A 26,973-nucleotide genomic window follows, 5' to 3' on the forward strand; every position below is an offset into this window, starting at 1 on the left:
AAAATAACAAACCTGTGAAAATTTGAGCTCAATCGGTCGTCGAAGTTGCGAGATAACAATGAAAGAAAAAACATCCTTGTTACAGGAAGTTGTGTGCGTTTTCGATGCTTGATTTCAAGACCTCAAAATTAATTCGAAATCTGAGGTCTCGAAATCAAATTCGTGGAAAATTACTTTTTTTTCTCGAAAACTAAGTTACTTCAGAGGGAGGCGTTTCTCACAATGTTTTATACTATCGACCTCACCCCCATTACTCGTTACCAAGTGAGGTTTTATGCTAATAATTATTTTGAGTAATTACCAGTAGTGTGCACTGCTTGTAACGTGCTTGTATCAGAAATTCGAGTGAGTGTCGTGCAAGCTGAGAATGATGATCGTAAGCGCAATAGCAGAGCCATGAAATTGGGCCCTGCTTGGTGAAATGGCGTCCATGTGTATTTGGTAACGATGCTGTTATTCGTCTCTACGAAGTTTGCATTCGTCCTATATTTATCAATATAGGACTCGCATCTATCAATAAAGGAATCACGTGTCCACATTTTGGAGCATAACTTGCCGCTGTAATAAAATACAAAGTAAGTGATGCGTATCAAACAATGAAATGACAACGATTTGTAGTTGTGCTATATTATGATCTAATTTAGACATAATTTTCACTGAGTCACGGGACACGGTTGGTATATATGGTACCTAGCAAAATAGCTATAGATTATTTTTATTCAAAACATCAAATTATTATGAATACAAAAACCAAATATACAGAGTGCGACAAAGACGAGAAAACACATTCATTGAATAACATACGTCATTGCTTTCGTGTCAATAACTCAATAAATAAATAATAAGAATTACTATAATAATAATAACAATAATAAAACAGCATTTTTAAAGCGCTCTTAATCTGTAAAACATTCAAAGGCGCTAGTCAAAGAACAAAAAGAAAATTTCACTCAATATCGGCAAAGGCTAATCTGAAGAGATGGGTTTTGAGACTGTTGGAATCGTGAGATGTCATGTGTGTCCTTGAGATGTTGAGGCAGAGAGTTCCAGAGGCGGGGTGACCTCTCTTGTTAAATAATTACTACAAAATAATCAAAATTCACAGTGCGTATGACGAATCTAACTCCTAACAATGGTTATTATACGTTGCATTCGAATGATCATTATTGCAATATTGCCGTATCTGAAATAATTATTATAGGGAAAGTATTGGTTTCGGAACAGTCTGATTTGTTTTTGTGAAAAATTCATTTCAAAAGTCGGTCGCATTTTTTTCTATATCGCCAAAAATCATGAGTGATTTTGTCCAAGCAGGAAGAATTATCCGTGATTGGAATACACACATCTGAGAAACGTAACGGTTAGTGATGCTTATCATATTCAAATTTCGGTGGGACAAACTGATATATTTTTCATTACCACATTACTTCAAAGTATAATGATTATCAAAATGCGTTATACTTGATGGAAAGCTGTTTTACATCTAACCAAGTCAGTTGTAATTGATGTTAAAGGAACACGGTCGGCCATTATGTGGAGTCAAAAGTTTGACTCCATAAAACGGCAGACCGTGTTAGCTGGCGACGTAAATGGAAAACCGTGCAATTTTGAGGCATGTTTGTATGGATCATTACATTCTACTTTTAAATTGTCTACCTTATCATATGCATTTCATAACAAACGGGTCCAAACGCTTCTTAAAGACCAACTCGCCCGTTTTAAGGGTCAACGTGTCTCTTTAAAGAGTGGTTGCCAAACGAGTACATTCCCTGTAATACTAACTTGCTGTGTGCTAAACTAGCTGTGTGAGTTTAGTAATATAAATAATGTTATTTCACTGATTTAACTAGTTTCACATAATGACTCGTTGACTCAAAGTTAGGAGTCGTGTCAGAATTAACCCGAGAATGGTCTGCAATGGCCAACCTTTTCCGGATTAGTGACCGGTTCGGGGTCAACATTAATTTAATTTGGCACCCCGACCAAAGAAATTGACAAAAATAGGAAGACCACCAACATAGGGGTGGATAGCTCAGTTGGTAGCGCTCCGTCACGTTCAGGAGGTCGTTGGTTCGAGTTCAACTTTAGTCAATTTGTCTTTGTTCGACCACAAAATAATTTTAATTGTCCATAGGCCTACAATTTGCTGAATCGAATTGTCATTTGAGTGTACAATTAATTGCGTCATCGTGGTGGCATTGCTTTTAACATTTTGTATAAACAGCATGAAGAATGAACATACAATCATGCAATTGCTTGCAAAATATCTACAGTGATTACAATATGGCAATATAGAAGAAATAACTACGCCATCCTTGCAAAGATGGAAAGCCGGAAACTTAGTAACAATTTCAGTACATTTTTCACGTTATTGCATTTTCTATTTTGTGGTTTGATTTTTTTATATATATAAACCCAACCTTTACATTCTGAAAATTCGTTTCCGGAGGGGTTAAGCAGTTGTGTTGTTGTTACCATTATTTGATGCTGTCTCTATCCTTATACGAATGCAGACACATGAAAAGTAGAACATGTTGACCACCACCTTTGAAAAGTTAAGCTCCCTGTGTCACACTATTGGTGGAACTTCTTGTTGTAATTATAATCAAACTAAAGCCATTAATTGCATGCACCTTTTTACAAAAAATATATTAATGACCACATGAAGCCAATACACACAACAGTTAATTTTTACCATGTCTTTTAAAATTATTCTCTTGCAAATTCGAAGGCAACTGATGTAGATCTTGTAGCCGTTTGCCACCACACAATGAAGCATAAACTATCATATCATGACTCTGCTTATCGCGGAAGTACGCTAAGTTCCTCAGTCCTGCTTACAGTTAACGTAACTTTGAAGTGCGCACAAACAGAAAACACAACCGTAAGTGCTTACATATTCACCAGTGAAAAATGCTATCACAGCCTCTTGTATGCCCTTAATTTTTCCCCTTTTCTTTTCTGTCAACAAATAATGTTCACTCGCGATAAGCAGATCAATGAAGTTGGGCCAATAATATAATAAACACCTCATTTTTTTTCTATTTTTTAAACAAATATTTACAAAGAAGACAAGACGGGTAGGATTCGTTCAGCGAGTCGTCCTTGAGAATTTAGAGAAGTGATAAACCTTGCCAAGTTCGGTGACATTTTAATTTCTCAATTTTTACACCTCGTGACTTCTACAATTGCCCATTCCAGCTGTTTAACGCGTTGATTCTAGGCTATTTTTTGTAATTAAGTTGTTTTAATTAATTGGTGCCAATAATAGGAATACAAAAATTAAAACAACTTGTTAGAGGTTTAGGTCTGAGCAGCACTTCTACAGGTTTGTCACTAAGTACTTATCACTCCCAGCAACTGATTTGTTATTAACCACCAATTCTGTAATGTTCCTTATAGGATTTTAATATCCACGAGCCGTGAAGTTGCAGCGCTGTCCTCTCTTGCACCGTTCGCACAGGTCACTGCGATGGGGCTTGTTAATATCAACATGACGCTCGCCCCGGTCACAATCACACAGGCTGCCGCTCATTCCGCATATGGAACACTTCAGTCTCTCTACCTTGTGTGGTTTGACCATGATTTTGCAAGTCTGACACTGTTGACCGGACGACGGCTGAAACAATGAAGACAAACATACATAAGGTTATTATTCTAGTTTGAATGTTGACACACAATCACCATGAAAAAAAAAAAAATTAAAAACGCATTTTCCTGTTGTATGAATTCCGACTACGTCACAGGCATGCAGTTCTTTACACACATCAGCAAAGCCTTTACGTCCAATGCAAATGAAACTCTATTTAATTAAAATAACTGTTGCAGTATTAGATTATACAAATTAGGATTCAAACTGTCTAGCTACTTTGTTAGACATCTACTATTAAATGGCAAAGGTCGTGTACTGTCGTTGGGGGTTCGAATCCCACCCGAGTAATGACGCCCGTGGATTTTGTCCACATAACTCGGAAAATAAAACAGTATGGAGTGCGTTTCTCACACTACTAAGGGTTAAACGGTTTCCATGTGTGCATAGATCTGTACTTATACAGCCACGTCCCAGCACAGATATTATCATAATGTGGTAAACAGAAGGGTTGTAAATGGTGCTGTGCCCCCAAACCAAGGGTACACTTCTCATAATTATTCACCACCAGAAGTTCACTAAATGAATATCAATGTTAAAAATCTTGTTGTTGTTTTTTTACCAGGATGCTCTCCTTTCAGTGGAGCCCGCCCGGGAAATGACATGGCAAAGTTTTGATTTTTTAAACTTCGTTAGATATGTTTTGTATACCACGCTTTAAATTATAATTATTCCGAATGAAATCATTCGGTTTTAGTTCAAATGTGCCAGTTTGTTTCTAAAGATGCTTGTGGTATAAACGTACGTTATTGGTTCCTTTGAAACACCAAGCGTAGGAGCTCTCCCATCCACGGTGGCAGCGTGGGCACGTGTAGAACCCATATCGGCGCTGGTCGTCATTCGGCATTATTACGGTCCTGGGTAATTCGTGTCGACGGTTTTTCTTGGCCAAGGAAGGAGTTCCGTTCCGTGTGCAATATGTCGTTTCTGATTAAGTTAATACAAACAAGGATAGTTGTAAAAAAAATACATTGTACACCATAGGTTTTCCATTCTATGTTCACAGTATCAACAACTCAACTCAAGGGTCAACTCACGGGGTCATAATTGACCTGTATTCTACCAGGGAGCACCATCCCCGGGTCAGGCTGACCCGGGGATGGTTTAAGAACATTAATTAGATTTTAACTCTGCGTCAGCTTGACCCATTTCGGGGTAAATTGGCACTTATTCCGGATTATTCTGACACGGAAACTGGTCAGACCCCACTGGAACCACTAGTTTTAATGATGCTGGACATTAGCAAGAGACTTTCACAATATATCACTAACTGTTTCGTATCCTTGTTTTGGTTTAAACTACGTTTGCTTTGACCTCAAATTTTGACCCGGGAACGTTTTGAGTGTAAACAGTGTCATGTCAGAACATAGCTCATAGAAGCGTCCATACTCATGTTCATGTTCATATTCATTTTTTTTTTTGGTAAACATGAAACAGTGTCATTATGGAATTTTGTCCCCATGTGTGTGTGATTCCACCATACTATAACATTATTATTATTATTATTATTACTGGTTTATTGTAAAAACATCTGCTTGTCGCAGTCCTGAGACTGAATTAAAATCCAGATTTACATTATTATTATAAACATTTTAAAAAGCAGAGAGAAAATTTATACACAAGAAAAATTAAAAAATTAAGAGCAAAGTCAAAAGAGACGTCATGAGAACTAAAATTAGATAAAACAAAAACAATAAATATTTAACATGGTATGAAGAAAATGTTGCGACGACAAAAGAGGGCACTATCAGACAATTAACTCGCTGAATGAAAGAGAAATCACAGTACTAGGGGACAACATCCAAAGTGACACCAAGATATGAGACATTAAAAGGTTTTTGTTTCAGATTTCAGCTAGGTCTGGACCCTCAGAAGCAGGTCATGTTGACTCGGAAAATCTGACTAGAGTGATAGGTTCAGTAAATTAAGGTGCATTTACGAACAGGGCCCAAATTCACAAGGCTATAAGCAGAATAATAAAGCAATCGAACAATAAACAAATAAGATAAAGGGATACTTCACTGAAAAAGAAAACCCAACCCCATTAATGACGCATTGACTAGGTATCGAAATAGTTGTCAGAAAATGTATGCTGTAATGATAGAGCTACTGCTGCAGGTTAAAACAACGAAATCAGCAATTTCCTCTAACCAATATCCAGGTGTAAGAAGTGCATCCCAAAATAAGTAGTACGTGTCCTACCTGGTAAACACGTGAAGAGCGTTCCAGACAAGTTGAGAACACAACGCTTAGAAAACATCTAACACTGACGGGTTTGTCGATCAACAAGCCAATTTATAGGAGTCCGCATTGCGTGCCCGAACGGAATTCCCCCTGAACGGGCGCGTGGAAGTTAGCCTTTATTCAAGAAGCACGTCGCCGCTCAGCGTTTGTGTTTGTACATGGTGGATGTTATGCAGTGCCGTGTGCGCCTTGACTAAAAGCTAATGACATTGCGTGCTTGTAGGGGATTCCCCATGACATAGCGGAGAATGGGAATTCTGATGAAATTAACATTTCGCAATCTCGGACATCCCAAAATATATGTAATTGACTGTTTGCAAGCTCGTTCAAGTGTCAAAATCTCACAATATATAGAACGTTCGTTTTGTGTGCATTTCTTTTGATGATAGGCATTATGGAATTTGATACACTGAGTATCGTTAAAGTAGGCCTGTGTCATTAGACAGATTTTAGGCCTACATCGCAAAATTTGACTTAAAAAAAAAATGTCATAGGTATGAAGAAAGAAACCATTCAGCCATTTTGGAATTTGAGACCTAGTCAGGAGGTCTATTTTGAGAACCGTCGCAGATTTGTCTTTTTGTAGAATAACAAACAAAAACATGCAGCCATTTTGAATAGTGTGTTTAAATGTTGTTATTCTATCTACATTTTGTGAAAGGCCACATAATGTGGCCCTGGGGTTTTGAAACCGTTCATAGTCATGACATTAATCTCTACTAACTGTGAATGAAGATGTATGCAACCAAAACGGGGTCATAGTCAGAGCGATGTTTTCAAGAGAGTGGCGTAAATAATCGTTGTACATTGAATAATCATTTAAAAAATTAACTCCGTCACTTTTATGCTTTCCGTGTAGGCTACTCGAGGTTTTGGGGCAATAACTTCAAGATCTGGTCGAAAAATGTATACTCCCAAAGTATTGCGAATTCACAAAAAAAAAATGCCTTGGGGGTCCAATAATATATACTTGGTCGAATTAGACCCACTTTAAATTTTCACACAAAATTCCAAATGGCCCAATTTTCCGGAGCTGTGAGAACATTAAATTTGGAAAAAACACAACATGTTGAGTTTATCTGTCTCAATGGGAAAATGGGTGGGGTACATCATATTGTAGTGGGTGCATCCAGCTGAGATTGATACATAATTTATACAATTACTTTTAACAATACTGACAATTTGAGGGTGGAGTGTCCCTTTAATGTTGCCGCCCACTTTCATTATTTAATAAGTGCGCCCTCTTGTGAATGAATTGAGAATGAATGAGATAGGAATGGTGGCAAATTTAAGTTCGCAGACGACGCACCCTCGATCTTGCCAATTTTTGTCGCTCTTTCTTTACACTTTGAAAAGTTCATTGTATAATAAACTAACATCTTGCCCGCCAGTTGTTGATGTAACTGATTAAGATTTAATTGCACAAACTACAATGAGTGCGGCCCGTCAAAGACAAACGTCTGTGTGCCCCGTGTTTACATATGAAACTAAGTAAGCGCTGCACCGATTCCGTGAAAAACTGTCAGTCTATACTTTCGTTTTCTTCAATTCACCCGTCACAAGTTTCATAGAAGTGTGAGCTCAGTTAAATCAATGTAGGTGTCAACTTCTGAGTCATTTTGTAGAAGATGGGTTGCTTCTTACTGCAAACGTATGTGTTGTTCGAAGCTGTTGTCAAATTGCTGCTTGTCTTCCATGCAGCTGGATTAGGTGAGCCGAAAATTTATAATGGTATATTTTAAAAATGTTTTCCTTCTAACTATCTAGTTGGACTCATAATTGATCATGTTGTCAGACAAATTATTCAATGCTTTATTGAACAGTATTAATAACTGTAAAGTGAATTGCAAATTGTCTTTTAATTAACAATTGATTATGTGTACAGTTATTTTGCAATTGCATTGTCTTGATTGTTAAACCTGGTTTTCAGGTGTGTGTTTTTAAATTGCAGGCAAACAAAATTTCAATAATTATTGAGAATGTTTTTTAACAAATTAAAAAATAAATTATTAACAATTGTGTTTTATTAGAAGAATTCAGCTCAATTATTTTATGTGTTAAAAAAAAATAGACTACACCGAAACAAAATATCAGTTTAAAAAAGGTGCAACATTTCAATTGCAATTTTCTCAAAACATCTCTTTTTTTTGCTGTGAGAATAGGCCACATTGTGGGGACCAACTCTACACAAGGATCACAGAAGTTTGTTTGTTGATTTACTGTTCTTAAAGGGCGCCACAGCAAAAGCACAGGGTACCACGGCAATTGCTCTGGTGGAAGTGTGGGTCCAGTGGGTTTTAATTCGAGGCCTGCATCTCCACAAAATCACCACTGATTTTGCTTTTAATGGTCCTTATCTTGCAGTGAAAGCAGGGTGGACACCATGGAGCAGTTGGACGACATGTTCCATGTCATGCGGAGACGGGGGATTTACAACAAGAAGTCGTACATGCCTTGACGATGGATCACCATGTGTTGGCGATAACTTTGATGCAGGCCAGTGCAACATGGATCCATGCCCAAGTATGAGTGTTCAATCTAAACAGCCATTTGCAAGTTAGATTTAAATAATGTCTGGTACAATGACTTGTTTAGTCACAAGTTAACTGCTTACATTTGAATTCCTCAGACTACAGTAGACAGTTGGTATGTCAAATGGTTCAGGGCCAGCTTATCAAAGCAACCTCCAGATGAACCTCCAGATGAGCTGACCCCTATACCATTGTGCGATACAAATTCATTCAGAATTTTGAATGGGTGTTCACTGTCTCTCTTACAGAGCTACGCAAAATCTTGCCCCGAATCATGTGACATAGCAACTGTCTGAGTCTCTATCTAGGCTTATAATACAAATTTAAGTGCAACTTATGATCAAGCACTTCATTGTACCAGACAGTGTTCAAATCTAACACACACATGGCTTATTAAATACTAGCTTTAACTTAGTCTTGGTCAAAGACGTTTGACTTCATTCTGTGTCGTTGCCGAGCAGTCTACATGTAGTTCACTGGACCTACGCTCTAGTGTTGTCAATGTAAAGTATGGGTTCGAATCCAAGTCATGACACTTGTGCACTTGAGCAAGGCACTTCTTTATAATTGCTTCGTAAAGAGTTGGGAAGGTGTGCATTCTGCTCTACCAGCCAGGCTACTAGTGGATGATACCCATACCTGCACCCTTGCATTCTGTCAAGGGGGTAACCGTTAATGCATAAAAATACGCCTTCTTCCAAAGGGCTATGTCAGTTTGGAACAGGCTCCCACCATCTGCTGTCCTACACATAGCTCCATCCATACAGGTCTTCAAAACATCAGCCATCCCTGCCATCAGAGCAATGCAGCCTCTGCATGACAATATTGTCCTTTAAATTCTTTCCTTTTTTTTCTTTTCTTGCACCTGTAAAAAGTGCACCTTAAATCTGTTTCTTTTGGCACCTTATTCACCTGTCTGTTGCCGCACTTTCCTACCATCCAAGTTTAGCCCAAATGGGGCTGTTAAGGGATTAATTAACCAAGTACCAAGTACCTTGATTCAGCCCCAGGTAGTAGGTGGCAACATGCCCTTGGTGGCAGTTGATCTGGGTTGACAGCCCAAATCAAATAAATGTAGCCTTGTGATGTAAGGCGATCTCTCAATAAAAAAATATACAAAAAAATCCATAAGAATTGTCACTGGTAGAGGGTGCTATACGTCGAGATACACGGCTATCACAAGCACTTCGTCTAGATATAGGCCTAGTGCCCTCATACTTTTCACAAATGGATGGTTTAAAAATGTAATTTCTTTCAATTTTTTTTTTTGACCAGTCGACGGTGTGTGGTTAGAATGGACTTCCTGGACTAACTGCACCTTAGTCTGTGGTTCTGGGACTCAGTACCATCAGAGGGAATGTAAGGAGCCGAAGCACGGGGGGATGCCCTGTCAGGGGAACTTCAATGAAACAGAAGCCTGTAATGTAGACCCATGTCCAGGTAAGTTTAAAGGGGCTGTGTGTTCATGATCAAAGCAAATCCCCAATCTCATGCTGATGGTTACTGTACCAACAAATTCTGCTTTTAAGATCATCCTTTTCTGCTTACTGTGCAAGCAATTTAACATGGAGTATGCTTGCCCACTCAATTGCAAAGCACAAAATCAGGCTTGTCCGGTCCTAAAACCTCAGGCCTAAGGCCTGCAGTCCAGTTTTGATTTTGATACCTGATTTGGTGGATGAAGGGTAGGTCTTAGTGAGTTTTTTTCCTGAATTTATTTGGTGATATTTTACTCATTTAATGCCTGTGGTTGGGTGTCGTGGCCGAGTGGATAAGAGCTCCGAACTCAAGCTCTGGTGTTTCTGTTCATCAGCAGAGTGTGGGTACGAGTCCCGGGCGTGACACGTGTGTTCCTGAGCAAGCATAACTATAATTGCTTCTCTTCACCAAGCTTAGGTAAATGGGTACATCTTTGGGCACATATTTGTTGCATAGGCTGCATACTCCCCAGGGAGCTGAGATGGATTAAGGAATTAATTAAATGACCCTGTGACCAGAGGTAATAATGTTCGAAGCGCTTTGAGAAGCCCTATGGGTGTGAAAAGCACTATATAAAAACCAATTATTGTTTTTATTGTTGCAGTTGATGGGAACTGGACACAGTGGAGTGATTGGAAAGCTTGTCCTGTCTCCTGTGGTGGAAGCACCCACGCCAGGAATCGAACCTGCATCGGTCCGTTCCACGGAGGGCTTCCTTGCGAAGGAGTGGGTGTGGAAGAGAGAGACTGCAATCCTGACCCATGCCCAAGTAAGTGTCCTCGTCTCAGCACAATTCCTTACAATAACATGAAATACGCACTACAAAAGCAAAGATATTTGAATCTGAGAAGAGCCTTTCTCAGGCATCTGAAAGCACACAAATTTGTGCAACAAGGGTTTTGTCCTTCATTATTTTCTAGCAACTTTGATGACCAATTGAGCCCACAATATTTTTTGAAGTGCATATTTTGGTCTTTGACCGGGGGTAATAATGTTGGGAGCGCTTAATAAAAATATATAAAAACTGGTTAATTATTGACAATTACCAAAGGTGTCAATGCATTCAATTGGTTTTTCATTACAAGATGTTTTTCTCTTCTTATAATTTCATCTGTTGTATCGCAGTTGATGGGTCATGGGCAGACTGGGCGGACTGGTCTGAGTGCAGTTCCAGCTGCAACTTTGGACAACAATTTCGTCGGAGGACATGTGACAATCCCGCACCGCAGTATGGCGGAGTACACTGCCCAGGCCAAGGGAAGGGAGACAGGTTGTGCTTTTTACTATTTTGCCCCCGTAAGTTGAGAACTTTTTTTGTGCTACATGGAAGGATCGGGCCCACTTTTCATGGCTCTGCTTGCTTTAGGCAAAGAATCAACATATTTGGACGCAGAGAATTTCGCCCTTGTGTCAAGCGTATTTCACGGGTTAGCAGGGAATTTTTGCTTGCGGGTGTGCATACTCCATGTTTAGAATTCTTTGCTTACACAGCTAGCACAGAATTTCAACATTTGCACAGTAAGCAGAGAATGGTAAGCGTATTAGCGCATAGATCGACAGTAAGCAGAGCCATGAAATTGGGTCCTGTCTGTCTGTCTTTTGAACAGCCTTTCTTCAATTTGGACAATTCTGTTGTAATGTAATGTAATGAAAACCAAAACGAGATGTGAAGTAAACAATTTAAATTCCTGTCAGTATTTTGCACCTAAGGGGTACTGTTGTCCTGGTAATGGCACGTCTGTAGTTGTTCATAGAATTATGTACCCAAAGCCAGTATCTGCTTGTTGGCTTGCACATTACAGTCAGTATCACATGATGCACATCCTGTAAGTTTAAGGAATAGTCAGAATCTATCCGGTTTCCAGCGTAATCTTAAGTCATACCTTCTTCAAAATTGGTTTTCTTCTTTCCGTTATGTTGTCCCAGGTCTTTGTTAATTGTGTGCTTTGTCTAATCTGTATAAATGTACATGGTTTCTTTTGTGATTGTTTTTGTATAGGCACTCCCTAAAACAAGTTGTGCTTACTTGGCTGTGCCCCAAATTTTCTAAAATTCTTGTATTACTTTGTATTTATATTGATTGAAGAATTTGGAAATAGATGTTGATGATGATGGTTTAAACGCAAACCAAATAAATATTTAGAAAGTTTCAACTGTTTGAATTGCCTCGTTGTGATTCTAGCTCAAACCTGTTTTTTTGTTCATCATACTTTCCCTTTAAGAGCATGGTGGCTGGTCCCTATGGTCCCCTTGGTCAGGGTGTTCCGAGACCTGTGACTGGGGGTTCCGTGAGCGATGGCGATCTTGTGATAATCCTGAGCCCGCCTGGGGAGGGTACTACTGCATTGGAACTGAGACGAGTGGAGAGAGCTGCATGGAAACACCATGCCCAGGTCAGTGCAAAATAATTCCCAGGTCAGTGTACATGGATATCCAGGTCAGTGCAAACAAATGCCCAGGTCAGTGCTGCTAAATGCCCAGCTAGATTCTCATTATAGTATGCATTGGTCAATGCAAAACTAATCCCAGATTGGTGTAGATGGTTATTCAAGTTAGTGCAGACAAATGCCAAGGTAAACACTGAGTTTAAATATATTCATAAATACCTCAGACAGTTTCGCTATTCCTATTGGTGGAGAGCGTGTCACGTGGGTGTGTTTAAACCTTTGTTTATGACCAGTAAAAAGTGTTGAAACATGGGTGTGACACGCGAGCTTGCACCTGTGCTTATAAGACAGTTTCTTCATTCCTATTGGTCGAGAGCACTCTCCTTATAAAGAGTTGTTTACACGAGGGCCTTACCATTTCATAGCTGGAGGGGTGTTGTGTTGAAAGAAATCATTGAACAATTATAATTTTTGCATTTATTTTACCTTTTGACCAAAAAGTGTTGATGTTTTTTTATTGACCGAAAAGGTATTACTGAATGGGAATCAAAGTGTGTTGAATCGGTTATCAACTAGTGGTTTAAGGCCTGGTTCTTGATCATTTACCTCGACTTCGTCTTGGTAAAATTATCAAGTCCAGGCCTCGGTGTGGATTTAAACCACTAGTTGAAAACCACTTCACCACATATTGATTCCCCTATTATATGATTTCAAATTATGAGATCTAATAAGATTCTTATAAGAGAGTTATAATCAAACAAGAATTTGATAAAGACTACTCTTAGCAGTTAAATACAGGTTCCTATAAGATTCTTATAATTTTTTTAGATCAGTATTTCATAGGGGTTGTCTGCTTCTTGTTTTGTATTTATAGCTTTCCATAGTTTCATCCTCAATTTCAACAATTTGGGCTGTGACGTTGGAAAAGAAAGGTCTATACACCAAGGGACATTGACTCTCAAAATTGTGCCACCAAGATTTGTCATGACGATTAAGTCAGGTGACTTTGGTCGATATAAAATCCAGGTCTTGTTCTTAATATACATTTTTTATTTTTTATTTCTTATCCACAGTTGATGCAAGTTGGGGTACATGGTCTGAATGGAGCCCATGCTCACAGTCATGCGGCTCTGGAGGTAACTTTACCCATACCAGAGAGTGTGACTTTCCACCACCTATGTATGGCGGTAAAGACTGCAGCGGGTCGGACTGGCAAATGGCAGACTGCTACGTGGACAGATGTGAAGGTAAACATCTACAGGCCTGGAATTACATGCAGGCTGCAAAGGCCTTGCCTCCGTTGCCCCTGGCCTTGGTGCCAATGTTTCCCGCAGGCTGCAGAGGCATTGCCTCCGTTGCCCCTGGCCTTGGTGCCAATGTTTCCCGCAGGCTGCAGAGGCATTGCCTCCGTTGCCCCTGGCCTTGGTGCCAATGTTTCCCATCCACTTTGAGATTTTCCAATGAGTGCCCTCTGCAGCTCTATCTAAGATGAAATTTCAGGCCTGCGTTTGACCTCAATTTTCACTCAATTGTTTTCAGCAATTAGGACGTGTAAATTGCGCCACTTCACATTGCTGTATTATCTCATATCAGTATGATAAGGATCTAGTGGTTAAGATCTGGGCCCAATTTCATAAAGCTGTCGGGCAGAAAATAATGCTTTACATGTTTCTTTGCTAAGCAAAAATTGAGTCGAGCACCACCCACAGCAATGCAAACTTAATGTTGTTTTGACTATTCTGTGATTAGCGAGTTTTTGTGCTTACACATTTTATGAAATTGGGCCCTGTGTTTTGGGAAATCTCACAAGGAGTTAAAGAGGACGATTCAAAGGAGGGCGGCAATAGATTTATGCACTTTACAAGCTTCCGTAAGCGTACAAGTCTGTGGTAAGCATCGCCATGAAAAATTACTTGAACATTTTTTTTTTATCTTTGAGTTTTGTTTTGTTCCCAGATGATGGCGGCTGGTCTGATTGGACTGAATGGAGTAGTTGCAGCAAAGAATGTGAGACCGGAATACAGGTCAGGGATCGAACCTGTGATAACCCTACACCAACCTTGCCCGATGGTGAACAATGCCACGGACCTGCCAATGAAACTAGGGTTTGCAACACGCATATATGTCCAGGTGAGTAGAGGTTGAAGGTGAATTAAGTCCCCATTTTATCAGCCTCGCTACCATGGGTATTGCGCAAAATCAATACCTCTCGTCACTAACCTCTAGGAAAGAAAACACTGACATCCAACAGTGATTGGCTAACCAAATGTCACTGCGATATGCTTTAAATCAAACCAGCAACACAGAGGCGAAACCCTTCTCTTTCAATCAGTGCACTGGGTTCTTTTACGAGCATTAAACAACATGGGCTCCATTTGCAGGAAGAAGCATCACAGTAAACATGGTTAAGTGTCTCGTTTAAGGACAAGGTGTCACGACTGGGACTCAAACCCACACTTTGCTGATCAGAAACAACAAAGTTTGAATCCGGTGCTCTTAACCGCTATAGGCCATAACACCCCACATATTTGGCATGAAAAAGCGCATAAGAAATATGAACTATCATTTCTAATGTTTTGGTTGTTGCAGTACACGGTGGATGGTCTGCCTGGTCCATCTGGACCCTGTGCCCTGTCACCTGCGGTGGGGACATAGAGACGCGTTATCGCACCTGCAATAACCCCCCTCCATTATTCAATGGTGACGACTGTCCAGAGTTGGCTAATGCGGAGAGAGATTGTAGCACCAATGGATGTCCAGGTAAGAGGAGGGAAATGGGAAGGGGGAAGGGGTTAAAGGGAAGGTACACGTTTAGTAGTTACTCAAAGCAAATATTAACTTAAAAATTTACTTGTTAATGAGCATTGGAGAGCTGTTGATAGTATAAAACATTGTGAGAAACGGCTCCCTCTGAAGTAGCATAGATTTTGAGAAAGAGGTAATTTCTCACTCAAATAATAAAAGACTTCTAGCCAGAAGTCTTTTATTCCTATCTGAAAGCACACAAATTCGTCCAACAAGGGTGTTTTTTTCTCTCATCATTTGCTCGCAACTTCGATGACCAATTTAGCTCAAATTTTCACAGGCTTGTTATTTTATGCTTACATATATTGGGATACACCAAGTGAGAATACTGATCTTTGGCAATTACAAAACGTGTACCTTCTCTTTAAGGCAGATTTGTTTAATGAAATTAGTTGTTTTGGTGGTCTGGTTGGCGTAGTGGTATCTTTCCTCGCCTTCCACCTGCAGGACCCCAGCTCGAATCCCCCTGGGTGTACTATGTGGGTATTCACAGAAATCCAACTCGGTTTACTATCGGGTTTGTTAAAGAACAAAACATGAATGTTTACTTTTGTTATTCCCCATTCGAACACTACACCACTTCCATGTTCTTGTCCTCAGTTGATGGAGCCTGGACAACTTGGTCCTCTTGGGCAGAATGTTTCACAAGCTGTGGAGGGGGGATGACATCCCGAACTCGTACCTGCACTAACCCTGAAACAGTATGGGGAGGGATCCCTTGTCCTGAGGCAGACCCCAGTGAAGAGTGGGATACATGCAATGAGTTTCCTTGTCCAAGTAAGTAATAATAATATTAAAATAATAACGAAAACTTATATAGCGCCAAAGTCTGCATAAAATACGCTCAAGGCGCTTCTCAGAGAAACAATTTAAAAAGCAAAGGCCAAAAAAAAATAATCTAAGTAATTATTCATTAACAAACCTGTAAGAAATTTAAAAACAGCAATACAATTATAAAACACACTAATAAGTCTAAAAATGAACCATCCCCAAAACCTGAACCCGCCAGAAGCGGTTCTAAGCAAATAAATTACAACATTGAGTAAACTTAAACTTAAACCAAACAGTAACTAAAACCTGGAAGGCAGTACAAACATTTAAAAAAACAATCGGGCCTTCAAGAGAGGGTTTCGAAGGAAGCCATGGTAGCAGTTCTCAGCAAACAAATGAGTAAATTGAGTAAATTTAAACTTAAACCAAAGTCTGAATAAAATCATATGGCCGTTTCTCAGACAGGGGTCAAAATGAACACTAGTCTGCAGGCCCAAGGCCAGTGTTTTTTGCACCAGGCCAGTAAACTAACGATGTTACAAGTCCGGCCAACTTGTGTTTTTGAAAAATAATAACTCACTGCATTTTTTATTGAAACTGACAAATAAAAATGTCTTTCAATTCTTTTGAGTATTGAAGTATTACCAAAAGCAAGACAAATCTTCTCTTAGTGCTCGTTTCCAAAAACAGCTAAAACTTGAAACAGTGTGGTTAGTGACCTATGACGTGTTGTTATACAATGTGACATACAAGAATGACAGGCTGCCACCAGTGTTTATCATTATGGGTGCGTTCGATTAGCTTCCCCGGGTCGACCCCGATCTGCCCCGAGTACGTTTGAATAGCTTTGACGTAATTCTGAATCTGAAATGTTTCTATCACTAACAGTTCCCGGTGGTTGGTCTGAATGGTCAGCTTGGTTGGACTGTCCAGTGACCTGTGGAGACCATGAGCTGTTAAGAGACCGAGTGTGCGACGACCCCGTACCTCATTATGGTGGAGAGACATGCCCAGGGGATTCTTAGGATACTACGATATGAAGCCACTATTATTATTATTATTATTATTATTATTATCGTTGACAGTTCCCGGTGGTTGGTCTGAATGGTCAGCTTGGTTGGACTGTCCAGTGACCTGTGGAGGCCATGAGCTGTTAAGAGACAGAGTGTGCGATGACCCAGTACCTCAGCACGGTGGAGAGACATGCCCAGGGGATTCTCAGGATTCTACTGTATGCAATGACGACCCTTGCCCAGGTAGGGGAAAAAAAATTAAAGGTGTTATACCGGATTGGTACAGCTGACAAAATAGTTGCAGACAGTGTTGATTTTTGTGGTGATCAACCATACAAGCAATTACAAGGGATGAGATTTTTTCGCCTTTTGGCTGAATTCCGTCTTTCCGATTTTTAAAATTCGTCTTGTGTTCACAGTTCTGACTGTTTAAGTTCTGAATTTCATAATTTTTGTTTTAATTGTTTACATACATACATTATGGCTAGTGAACTAAAATTGCAGGCCACCCAAAATTAGTTTGACTTGTCTGGCCAGCGAGTTTGCGTGTGTTCACCTCCCGCGACGAACAAATTTCTGTCTTTTTTCAATCTCATCATCCCTGAACTACAGACCTTGCATCCAGTTACTTGTGCCCAATTTTATTAAAATGCCGTGAGCACAAACACAGCTAAGCACAAATCAATTCTGCTCACCTGCAAAAAGGTTACCAGCCACAACCCCATGTCTAATTTATGTGCAGTGGAATGTTTTTTAAACAATATTTTAAGCAGCTCTATGAAATTGGGTCTTGAATTATACTAAAGTTTTTGTTTCCTTGTTCAGGTTGTTAAATGGAAGTTTTGATTTATCATTATAGTCAGAAACACTTTTATTGATCTCCATTTTGAAATTAATGAGTTTAGTTTTTCAGCTTCACAAGTCTAGCTAAATAAAATTAATGTTTTTTTTTTCTTTCTGTTAGTGAATGGGAGTTGGACGGAGTGGTCTTCATGGAGTGAGTGTAGCGTCTTATGTGAGGGTGGACTCCAGTCGAGGGAACGCACCTGCGCTGATCCAGCCCCCGCCCACGGCGGCGCTAATTGCCATGGTAACTGGACGGATACGGACAGCGGAGAGGAGACAGAGAATGAAGAGAGAGGATGTAACCCTCAGATGTGCCCAGGTAAGTCACAAAATAATATGGTACGATTTGAAATTTTGCACGGTGGGAGTATAATTAGATGAGGTAGCACCGAGTGGTAAATCTCTTTTGAGTAGTTTTGGTTCTGCAGTCTGGTTTTTGCAGGATGTAATCTTCAGATGTGCCCAATTAAGTCACAAGAATATTAAACAAATAACGAATGTTCATGAGTGCATTGGTGAGAATATATTCATGATGGTTTAAAATAGTATGGAATGTTCTATTCAATGAGGTGACACAACACGGTCCGCTATTTTGTGGAACCAAATTTTGTACTGCACAAAATGGCAGAATGTATGTTCTCTACAAATTTTGCTTAATCACTGCTCACTAACTACATACAAAAACACTGTCAGTGTTTTTAAGCATGAACAACTCTAAAAAGGAGAAGCAGGTCTTCCAAATGGCAAAAAGAAAAAAAAATTGAAAAAAACGTGCCCCTCTAAACTTCAAAACTCGGAGCTCCAAATTTGGTACATGTAACTGGGAGGTAGCAATAACGTGTCTAATTCTGTTATGATTCTTTGTAGTTCATGGGGGGTTTACTCAGTGGACGGAGTGGCAGAATTGCCCGGTGTCCTGCGGTGGTGCCACCATCTATCGTCATCGCAACTGTACAGATCCCGCCCCCATGTATGGTGGTGTAGATTGCGCTGGGAGTAACAGGAGTCACAAGATCTGTAATGGTGACGTTCAGTGTCCAAGTAAGTGACATGAGTGTGCTTCTCAGAGTCAAATCCTGAGGGCATAACAACTGACATATTTTTAAATATCCCAATTAATTTCAAGTGAATTTTTTTTCCAAAATGTATTATAGCTGCTTTAGACTTCCAACCAAAAGTTTAAGAGTGATTACCAAATGTATGCATTCCCTTTAAACATCTGACATTAAATTCATTTCAATTTAACGTTTATTGTCCCTAAAATGGAAATTTGCTCATAACAGTAAAAATATTTATCAATATAAATCTCTCCTTGACATCTCTCCTTGGATATTTATAGTTCATGGGAACTGGGGAAGATGGCTGGACTGGGCCCCCTGCTCCAAGCTTTGTGAATTTGCTCATAACAGTAAAAATGTTTATCAATATAAATAATTACAGAAAACCAAATCTCTCCTTGACATCTCTCCTTGGATATTTATAGTTCATGGGAACTGGGGAAGATGGCTGGACTAGGCCCCCTGCTCCAAGCTTTGTGAATTTGCTCATAACAGTAAAAATATTTATCAATATAAATAATTACAGAAAACCAAATCTCTCCTTGACATCTCTCCTTGGATATTTATAGTTCATTGGAACTGGGGAAGATGGCTGGACTGGGCCCCCTGCTCCAAGCTTTGTGAATTTGCTCATAACAGTAAAAATGTTTATCAATATAAATAATTACAGAAAACCAAATCTCTCCTTGACATCTCTCCTTGGATATTTATAGTTCATGGGAACTGGGGAAGATGGCTGGACTGGGCCCCCTGCTCCAAGCTTTGTGAATTTGCTCATAACAGTAAAAATATTTATCAATATAAATAATTACAGAAAACCAAATCTCTCCTTGACATCTCTCCTTGGATATTTATAGTTCATGGGAACTGGGGAAGATGGCTGGACTGGGCCCCCTGCTCCAAGCTTTGTGAAAACGGCACAACCTCCCGCATCCGGCTGTGCAATGATCCTTCACCTCTCTACAACGGTGACACCTGTGAAGGGGACATGAAGGAGTACACAACCTGTAACACACACACATGCCCTAGTATGTATTTTTTGTAAATGTGTTTTAAACTTTGTTTTCATGCAAGTCGCCAGACACAATGCCTGAAGGTCTGTCAACCATTATATGGTGCTAAGGATTAGGCCTCATAATTCAAACTTCGCCCCACTCACCTTGCAGTAAATACTTGGCGCTTTGTATCCTTTGGAAAAAGGTGTGTTATAAATACAGTTATTCTTATTATTAAGGTGTGGGCTACTATTTTTCAGGGGCTGTTGCCACTTCTCCTGAGGCTGAAACAGGCTTACCTCCTTTACTGTCCAAACGGATGTACATTGTAGGCTTGGGTATCATCCATCAGAAGCCGAAAATCTGCGCTTACGATCACTTGCAAGGCAATTGCAGAATTTCTGCGCTAGCGTAGTGTAAGCGTAGAATGCCTAGTAGCTTGGAGTACGCACACGCACAGGCCAAAATCCCCGCTAACCAGTCCGTGAACTACGCTTGATGCAAGCTATGATTTCCCTGCGTTCGCAAGCGCAGATTCTCTGGCTACCGTGAGAAGGGGTTCGCCCTGATGTTCCTGGGCCCGATTTCACAAAGCAATAAAATTCATCACAAGACAAAATTTCCAGTATTACCAAAGTGATTTGTATTGTGACATCACACTTTGCTATGATTAATTTGCATTTACATGTAGATCAATCTTAGCTCTTTGTGAAATCAGCCCCAGGTCTGATTGGCAGCATATTGCTCCACAGCACCTTGTAAACCATAACAGGGTGCTATAAAGAGATAGGTCTCATACTTCCAAAGGTAGCTCCACATACAAAAAAAAACACTGAGCGCGTCATGATACTCCTTTAGCTTGGTCTCATCAGATATTTATGCTATTTTTATAATTGATTGCAAATTTGTCTCTTTCAGTTCATGGTGGTTACTCCCTGTGGACCCCTTGGAGTCAGTGCACCAAGTCTTGTGGTGGAGGCCAGACTCAACGCACTAGGCAGTGCGACAGTCCAGCCCCCTCGCTTGACGGAAACCCTTGTGTGGGTACAACCATAGAGAAGCGGCTGTGTTCAGCTTTCTACTGCCCAGGTAAGAACCTTGCAGAACAGAACATTTGACTCCAAATCTAATGATTATTTTCAAAACATTACACAGCTCAATTTTGTGCATGTAAGAAGTACATGTAAGAGATGCTCAGGTGAGGTTTATTACATATTTACAAATACTTTTTCTTTTTTTAATGGACATTTTTTGCAACAGTATTTACAGCAAGTCCAGGAGTACACATATAACAACGATTAATTTTTTAATATGGTTACGACGATATGTTACTTTTCATCTTTTGTTTGGAGTGGAAGCTGCAATCAAAGGTTTTTTTACGAACAGAATTGTTTACATGGCTTCAAATCCCTTGCTCACCAGTTGCCATCATACAAAACTAACATGCTTCAACCATATGTCCCACCGCGTTCCCTACGCTCTTTCTCAGAGAACCTCTTGGCCGTACATCGCACCATCTCTAGAGTTGGTTCGCGTGCATTTTCTGCTAGCGCTCCAAATCTGTGGAACTCATTACCATTACATCTTTGCCATGCAACTTCACATAAACAATTCAAGAAACTACTTTTTTTAGACTCATTTATACAGAAATACTTGACTCTTTCATTTCTCTTTACATTGGAACATCTTTAGTTTGGACTTCTTTGTTGCATCTTCTGTAGGGAAAAAGGCGCCTCATATAAATGCTGATATATGTATGAACTCATTTTAGTGATACTAGTCCTCTTGATTTTCACCTCAAGTTCATGGTGGATTCTCGCCCTGGGGCGAGTGGACACAATGCCCAGTCACTTGTGGGGGTGCTCAGGTCAACCATACTCGTGTCTGTAACAATCCCACTCCCCGATACGACGGCCGACAGTGTGAGGGACCGACGGTTTCAGGCAAACTGTGTGCCGGTGTAGCCTGCCCAAGTAAGTTTCTATGGTTGTTCTTAATCTATTCTCAACATTATTTACCTACAACCTAGTAGACCAAACCAAACTGTGTGCTGGGATTTGCCCAAATTATTTTTGTGACTTGTTTTACACATTTCACAAAAACTACAGCACCTCAGGAAGTAATATTTTAAAGGCAGTGGACACTATTGGTAATCACTCAAAATAATTATTAGCATAAAACCTTTCTTGGTGACCAGTAATGTGGAGAGGTTGATGGTATAAAACATTGTGAGAAATGGCTCCCTCTGAAGTGCCATAATTTTCGAGAGAGAAGTAATTTTCCACGAATTTGATTTCGAGACCTCAAGTTTGATCAACTATCTAAACGCACACAACTTCGTGTGACAAGGGTATTTTTTCTTTCATTATTATCTCGGAAGTTCGATGACCGATTGAGCTAAAATTTTCACAGGTTTGTTATTTTATGCATATGTTGAGATACACCAAGTGAGAAGACTGGTCTTTGACAATTACCAATAGTGTCCGGTGTCTTTAAGGGAAGCTTTCTACTATCATTATCTTCAAACCGTGTAAGTTTAATGTAATTCTGTGGACATTGTGTTTTGTGTCCTACGAAAAGTACCCGAATCCTTTATCTGGTGATACTCATCATGTATCATGTGATACTCAAACTCAACATTAAAGGAACACGTTGCCTTGGATCGGTCGAGTTGGTGTTCCAAAAGCGTTCTGTAACCGTTTGTTATAAAATGTATATGGTTAGAAAGATATTGTAAAAGTAGAATACAATGATCTACACAAATATGCCTCGAAATTGCGTGGTTTTCTTTTTACCCTGTCGACATACACGGTCGGCCATTTATGGGAGTCAAAATTTTGACTCCCTCTGAGTTGGTGTTCGAAAAGCGTTCTGTAACCGTTTGTTATAAAATGTATATGGTTAGAAAGATATTGTAAAAGTAGAATACAATGATCTACACAAATATGCCTCGAAATTGCGTGGTTTTCTTTTTACCCTGTCGACAAACACGGTCGGCCATTTATGGGAGTAAAAATTTTGACTCCCATAAATGGCCGACCGTGATAGTTCGCGACGTAAAAGGAAAACCGTGCAATTTCGAGAGATACTTGTGTGGATCATTATATTCTACTTTTAAAACATCTTTCTAACCATATGCATTTCATAACAAACGGTTTCAAACGCTTTTAATAAACCAACTCGTCCGATCCAAGGCAACGTGTTCCTTTAAGACATCTTTTTGAAAAAAATGCAAAGATGTTGAATTGAAAATAAAACAAGACCACGATTTGTCCCGTCTTGCGCTTACTGGCATGACACTAAAGTCTGTGTCCTCGGGTCAGTGTCAAGTGTAAAAGTTGAGCCTTGCATTTGTTACATATTTTTTTAAACATAATTTTGACAGTTGATGGTTTGTGGACATCATGGCTACCATGGTCCCAGTGTTCAGTCACATGCGGTGATGGTCACCAGTTGACCAATAGGAGTTGTTCAGACCCTAGTCCTGCCTTTGGAGGATTTGATTGCGTGGGTGAGGGTTACAGAGAAATCATGTGCTACAATCAAGACCAGTGCCCAGGTAAGTAAAGATGGCTTATGATGGGATGTAAAGCCTGGGCTGGATATCACAAAGAGTTAAAGGCACTGGACACTATTGGTAATTGTCAAAGACTAGTCTTCAGAGTTAAAATAGCAAACCTGTGAAATTTGAGCTCAATCAGTCCTCGAAGTTGCGGGATATTACTGAAAGAAAAAAACACCCTTGCCGCACCATGGTCACATGAATTTATGTGCTTTCAGATGCTTGATTTCGAAACCTCAAATTCTAAATCTGAGGTCTTGAAATCAAATTCTTGGATAATTAATCCTTTATCGAAAACTACGTTACTTAATAGAGGGAGCCGTTTCTCATAATGTTTTATACTATCAACTTCTCCCCATTAATAATTATTTTGAGTAATTACCATTAGTGTCCACTGCCTGCACCCATCCCAGTTTAGCCAAATTTGTGCTGCAAAGGGATCACACTACTCAAGACTCAAGCCTCTAAGATGAGTCTTATCTTGAGTTAGGACGAGTTACTAGTCCTAACTTAGGACTAGCCTTAAGCTTTTAATAACTCCTACCTAACTCTTTTTGAAATCGACTACAGGCCACATGACTTGTGGGTTGCATAATGCATGTAAAAGAACCCAGTACAATTTTTATTTATTTTTTTATTTTTATTTTAGCTATCTAACAGCGGATAGCCTCCACTTATACATGTACATGTATCATTAAAAACTATGTAGAAATATAAAAATGATTTTTGGGGTTGAACAAAGAATTGACTAGAGTGGGATTCGAACCAACGACCTCCGGATTAACGTGCCGCCCCTAGCCCTATATTTGCGGTGTCCCTATTTTGTCAATATTTTTGTTCGGGGGTGCCAGTCAGAAGCCATACAACCGTTAACTGCCGTGTAGCCAGGGATCACACCCAAATTACGATACAAACTGGGAAGCGGCAGCCAGTCAGTTTCCCTTGTGAAATACAAACATGTATCAACTATCGCTAAGAGTGGGGGTTTGCCCGGGTTTTTCTGGCACAGCATCTCATAACCTGGTTAGCCCATACACAGCGCTTTCAGTTTCATATTTCAAAAACTTGGCATGTCTGTAGCAAAATCTAGCAACAGAGAGTCCATCATTCTCTTGAAGATGATCAAGGCATCTGATTGAACATCGAGTTGTCAACCACTGGTTCTTTTCAGAACCAACACTACACAAGAGAAATTTACGCATGGTGCTACCACAAACCTCACCTAATTATGTCAGTCTTAACAATTCTGCATCTCAGAATATCAAACTAGATCGATGGCACATCATCACAGTTTGATACTGTTAGTATTGCTCAAGTTTTTCATGATTTAATTTGTTCATATTTCCGTTGTAGTACTTCCTCCAGTACCATTTAATATCACCTTCTCTGTGAGTAAAGCCATCAAGGGAGGTCTGGTTTCCGTCTATGTCAACTGGGATGTAAACCAGACTGATGTGGATTACTTCATTGTGCAGGTAGTTCAATCTCGCTTTTACATTTAGCTCAATACGTTCACGTTTTTATCTTGTTGAATTTCACTTTTCAGGTATTTTCACAATCAGCAAATCTCCTCCTTATTATACATGAAGCTCTCCCCGTAATTCCTTAAATGAAGGACTCTCTTCTCTCTCTTGCAAGACCCTTGCAGACAGCAAAATGCTACCCAGACGCTGAGGTCACACCCACATTTTTTGCACAAAGAACAGCTATCACCCAATAAATTTGCCTCCTTTGGCCTAAGTGAGGGCATTTTTTGATAGTGTGACGTGTCGTATGCAAGGGGTCTATTAACCGATAGCCTGTTTTTGGACAGCATAATGGGAAAGTTCCGTGAAAGAAAGAGGCTAGAAAAGGATAAAACATCCTTTTTATCTGACAACTAACACCTGTTATCTCCATGTAGTTCCTTGCGCAACAGTGTAAAACCAAAATAAATTTGAATTGTTATCAATGTCTTTAGGCTAAACGACTCAACACTCAAGGGGTACCCAAAGGTAATGCATCAGCCTATGAGTGGCAGACGTATGGCACCGTTATGGGCATACATCGCCTTGTTCCGGTCCGGGATAATCCAATGACCGGTGCAGGTTTATTCGAGGGAGACTTCAAGGTCAGGGTCATTGCTGGGAACCAGTTCTTGGAGTCTAGCTCAGAGGAATTGTCATTCAATGGTAAGTAAGAGATATTTTAATGGGAAGGTACACGTTTGGTAATTACTCAAAACAAACATTAACTAAAAAACTGAGTTGGTAACAAGCATAGGAGAGCTGTTGATAGTATAAAACATTGTTGGAAACGACTCCCTCTTAAGTAACATAGTTTTTGAGAAAGAGGTAATTTCTCACTAAAATATTCTATCAAGAAGTCTTTTATTCCTATCTGAAACCACACAAATTCGTCCAACAAAGGGTGTTTTTTCTTTCCTCATTTTCTCGCAACTTCGATGACCAATTGAGCCCAAAGTTTCACGAGCTTGTTATGTTTTGCTTATGATGGGATACACCAAGTGAGAACATTGGTCTTTGACAATTACCAAACGTGTACAGTGCCTTTATGTTGAAACTTTGCATGGTGGTAGTATAATCAGGCAAAGTTTGCGGTAGCACCATGTGTAATTCTAATGATCGTTTCTCCTGAAGACAGTCAGTTTCTCCTGAAGTTGATGAGAGCATACTGATCGAAATGTTGAGTTGTAAACCACTGGTTCCTTTTCCAAACCAACACTACTCAAGAGAGATTTACACATGATGCTACCGAAAATCTCACATAAGAGGCATTCTGTTATGGTGTTTTTTTTAAGGGGGTCTTTACATCTCTTTGTTGTTAATCCAGAGGTCGTTGGTTCAAGTCCTGCTCCTGTTAATTTTTCTATGTCTAAACCAAAACTATTTTTTTTATTTATTTTTTTTTTTATTATTACTCCTGTCTCCCACATCAAATCTTTTCTAGAGTCATGGAAGTTTTTGAAAAATCTGCAAATGTTCCTGTGCCTTAATTTGCTTTGTACTATTTCTTGTAAAGCGCTGCGGTATCCAGAGTTTTTGTTGTTGTTATTATCAGTTATTCAAGTTTCTACCCGTTACCATATTTCTACATGCAGTTATAAAATATTTGACTGGCGGATCGCAACCTTCTGCTGGCTTTAGCAATCCTGAATTGGTGATTCTGCTGACGGCATTCAGCGTCTATCTCCAACTGTATTCCTCATAACAGTGTACAGGATTCAAGGTGAGGCTCAATACTGAAAATAGACTGGTGCTCTTGATGATGATTTACTTTCAATGGCCAATTGGAACTTGTGAGACAGGGAGCCTGACTTGTAGAGGTAATTTTAGTGGTATCTTGCCTTGCCTTCCACCTCTAGGACCCTAAGTTCAAATCTCGCTGTTGTCACTATTATGTGGATTAGATTAATGAAACTGGACCTCCCTGCTCCGCTAAAGTCTTTAGTTTGAAAGAACTGTTAAAGGCAGTGGACACTATTGGTAATTACTCAAAATAATTTTAGCATAAAAACTTACTTGGTAACGAGCAATGGAGAGCTGTTGATAGTATAAATATTGTGAGAAACAGCTCCCTCTGAAGTAACGTAGTTTTTGAGAAAGAAGTAATTTTCCAGGAATTTGATTTCGA

The 26,973-nt window shown here is 39.7% G+C and overlaps 2 protein-coding genes across 2 annotated transcripts; one reads left to right on the forward strand and one right to left on the reverse strand.

Moving 5' to 3' along the window:
• Nucleotides 1-2,106: 2,106 nt before the first annotated feature.
• On the reverse strand, nucleotides 2,107-5,959 carry LOC117297860 (zygote arrest protein 1-like). The gene is made up of 3 exons (XM_033781025.1): nucleotides 5,852-5,959; nucleotides 4,395-4,576; nucleotides 2,107-3,619 (listed from the first exon to the last, which is right to left on the reverse strand). Exons 1-3 carry the CDS (start codon nucleotides 5,907-5,909, stop codon nucleotides 3,407-3,409), a joined length of 453 nt encoding a protein of 150 aa, XP_033636916.1. The 5' UTR covers nucleotides 5,910-5,959; the 3' UTR covers nucleotides 2,107-3,406.
• Nucleotides 5,960-7,208: 1,249 nt separating this feature from the next.
• LOC117298056 (SCO-spondin-like) lies at nucleotides 7,209-26,873 on the forward strand. Its single transcript, XM_033781284.1, has 20 exons — nucleotides 7,209-7,603; nucleotides 8,258-8,416; nucleotides 9,700-9,864; nucleotides 10,508-10,672; nucleotides 11,029-11,199; nucleotides 12,126-12,296; nucleotides 13,364-13,537; nucleotides 14,247-14,420; nucleotides 14,880-15,050; nucleotides 15,696-15,872; nucleotides 16,952-17,122; nucleotides 17,844-18,044; nucleotides 18,593-18,766; nucleotides 19,641-19,811; nucleotides 20,697-20,867; nucleotides 21,581-21,751; nucleotides 23,164-23,337; nucleotides 24,694-24,815; nucleotides 25,301-25,511; nucleotides 26,441-26,873. The coding sequence occupies exons 1-20, from the start codon at nucleotides 7,522-7,524 to the stop codon at nucleotides 26,548-26,550; spliced, it is 3,285 nt and encodes a 1,094-aa protein (XP_033637175.1). The 5' UTR covers nucleotides 7,209-7,521; the 3' UTR covers nucleotides 26,551-26,873.
• Nucleotides 26,874-26,973: the final 100 nt, after the last annotated feature.

Source organism: Asterias rubens, chromosome 12 (assembly GCF_902459465.1).
Source record: "Asterias rubens chromosome 12, eAstRub1.3, whole genome shotgun sequence".
Classification (NCBI taxonomy): domain Eukaryota; kingdom Metazoa; phylum Echinodermata; class Asteroidea; order Forcipulatida; family Asteriidae; genus Asterias; species Asterias rubens.

What these genes read in the sequence shown, in the direction of transcription:
- LOC117297860 (XM_033781025.1), bottom strand. Translation starts at nt 5,909, where the DNA reads ATGTTTTCTAAGCGTTGTGTTCTCAACTTGTCTGGAACGCTCTTCACG. An exon ending in GCTCTTCACGTGTTTACCAG is followed by an intron (nt 4,577 to 5,851) that starts GTAGGACACGTA and finishes TAACTTAATCAG; the next exon opens with AAACGACATATTGCACACGG. An exon ending in GTTTCAAAGGAACCAATAAC is followed by an intron (nt 3,620 to 4,394) that starts GTACGTTTATAC and finishes TCATTGTTTCAG; the next exon opens with CCGTCGTCCGGTCAACAGTG.
- LOC117298056 (XM_033781284.1), top strand. Translation starts at nt 7,522, where the DNA reads ATGGGTTGCTTCTTACTGCAAACGTATGTGTTGTTCGAAGCTGTTGTC. An exon ending in CAATGACGACCCTTGCCCAG is followed by an intron (nt 17,123 to 17,843) that starts GTAGGGGAAAAA and finishes TCTTTCTGTTAG; the next exon opens with TGAATGGGAGTTGGACGGAG. An exon ending in TAACACACACACATGCCCTA is followed by an intron (nt 19,812 to 20,696) that starts GTATGTATTTTT and finishes TGTCTCTTTCAG; the next exon opens with TTCATGGTGGTTACTCCCTG.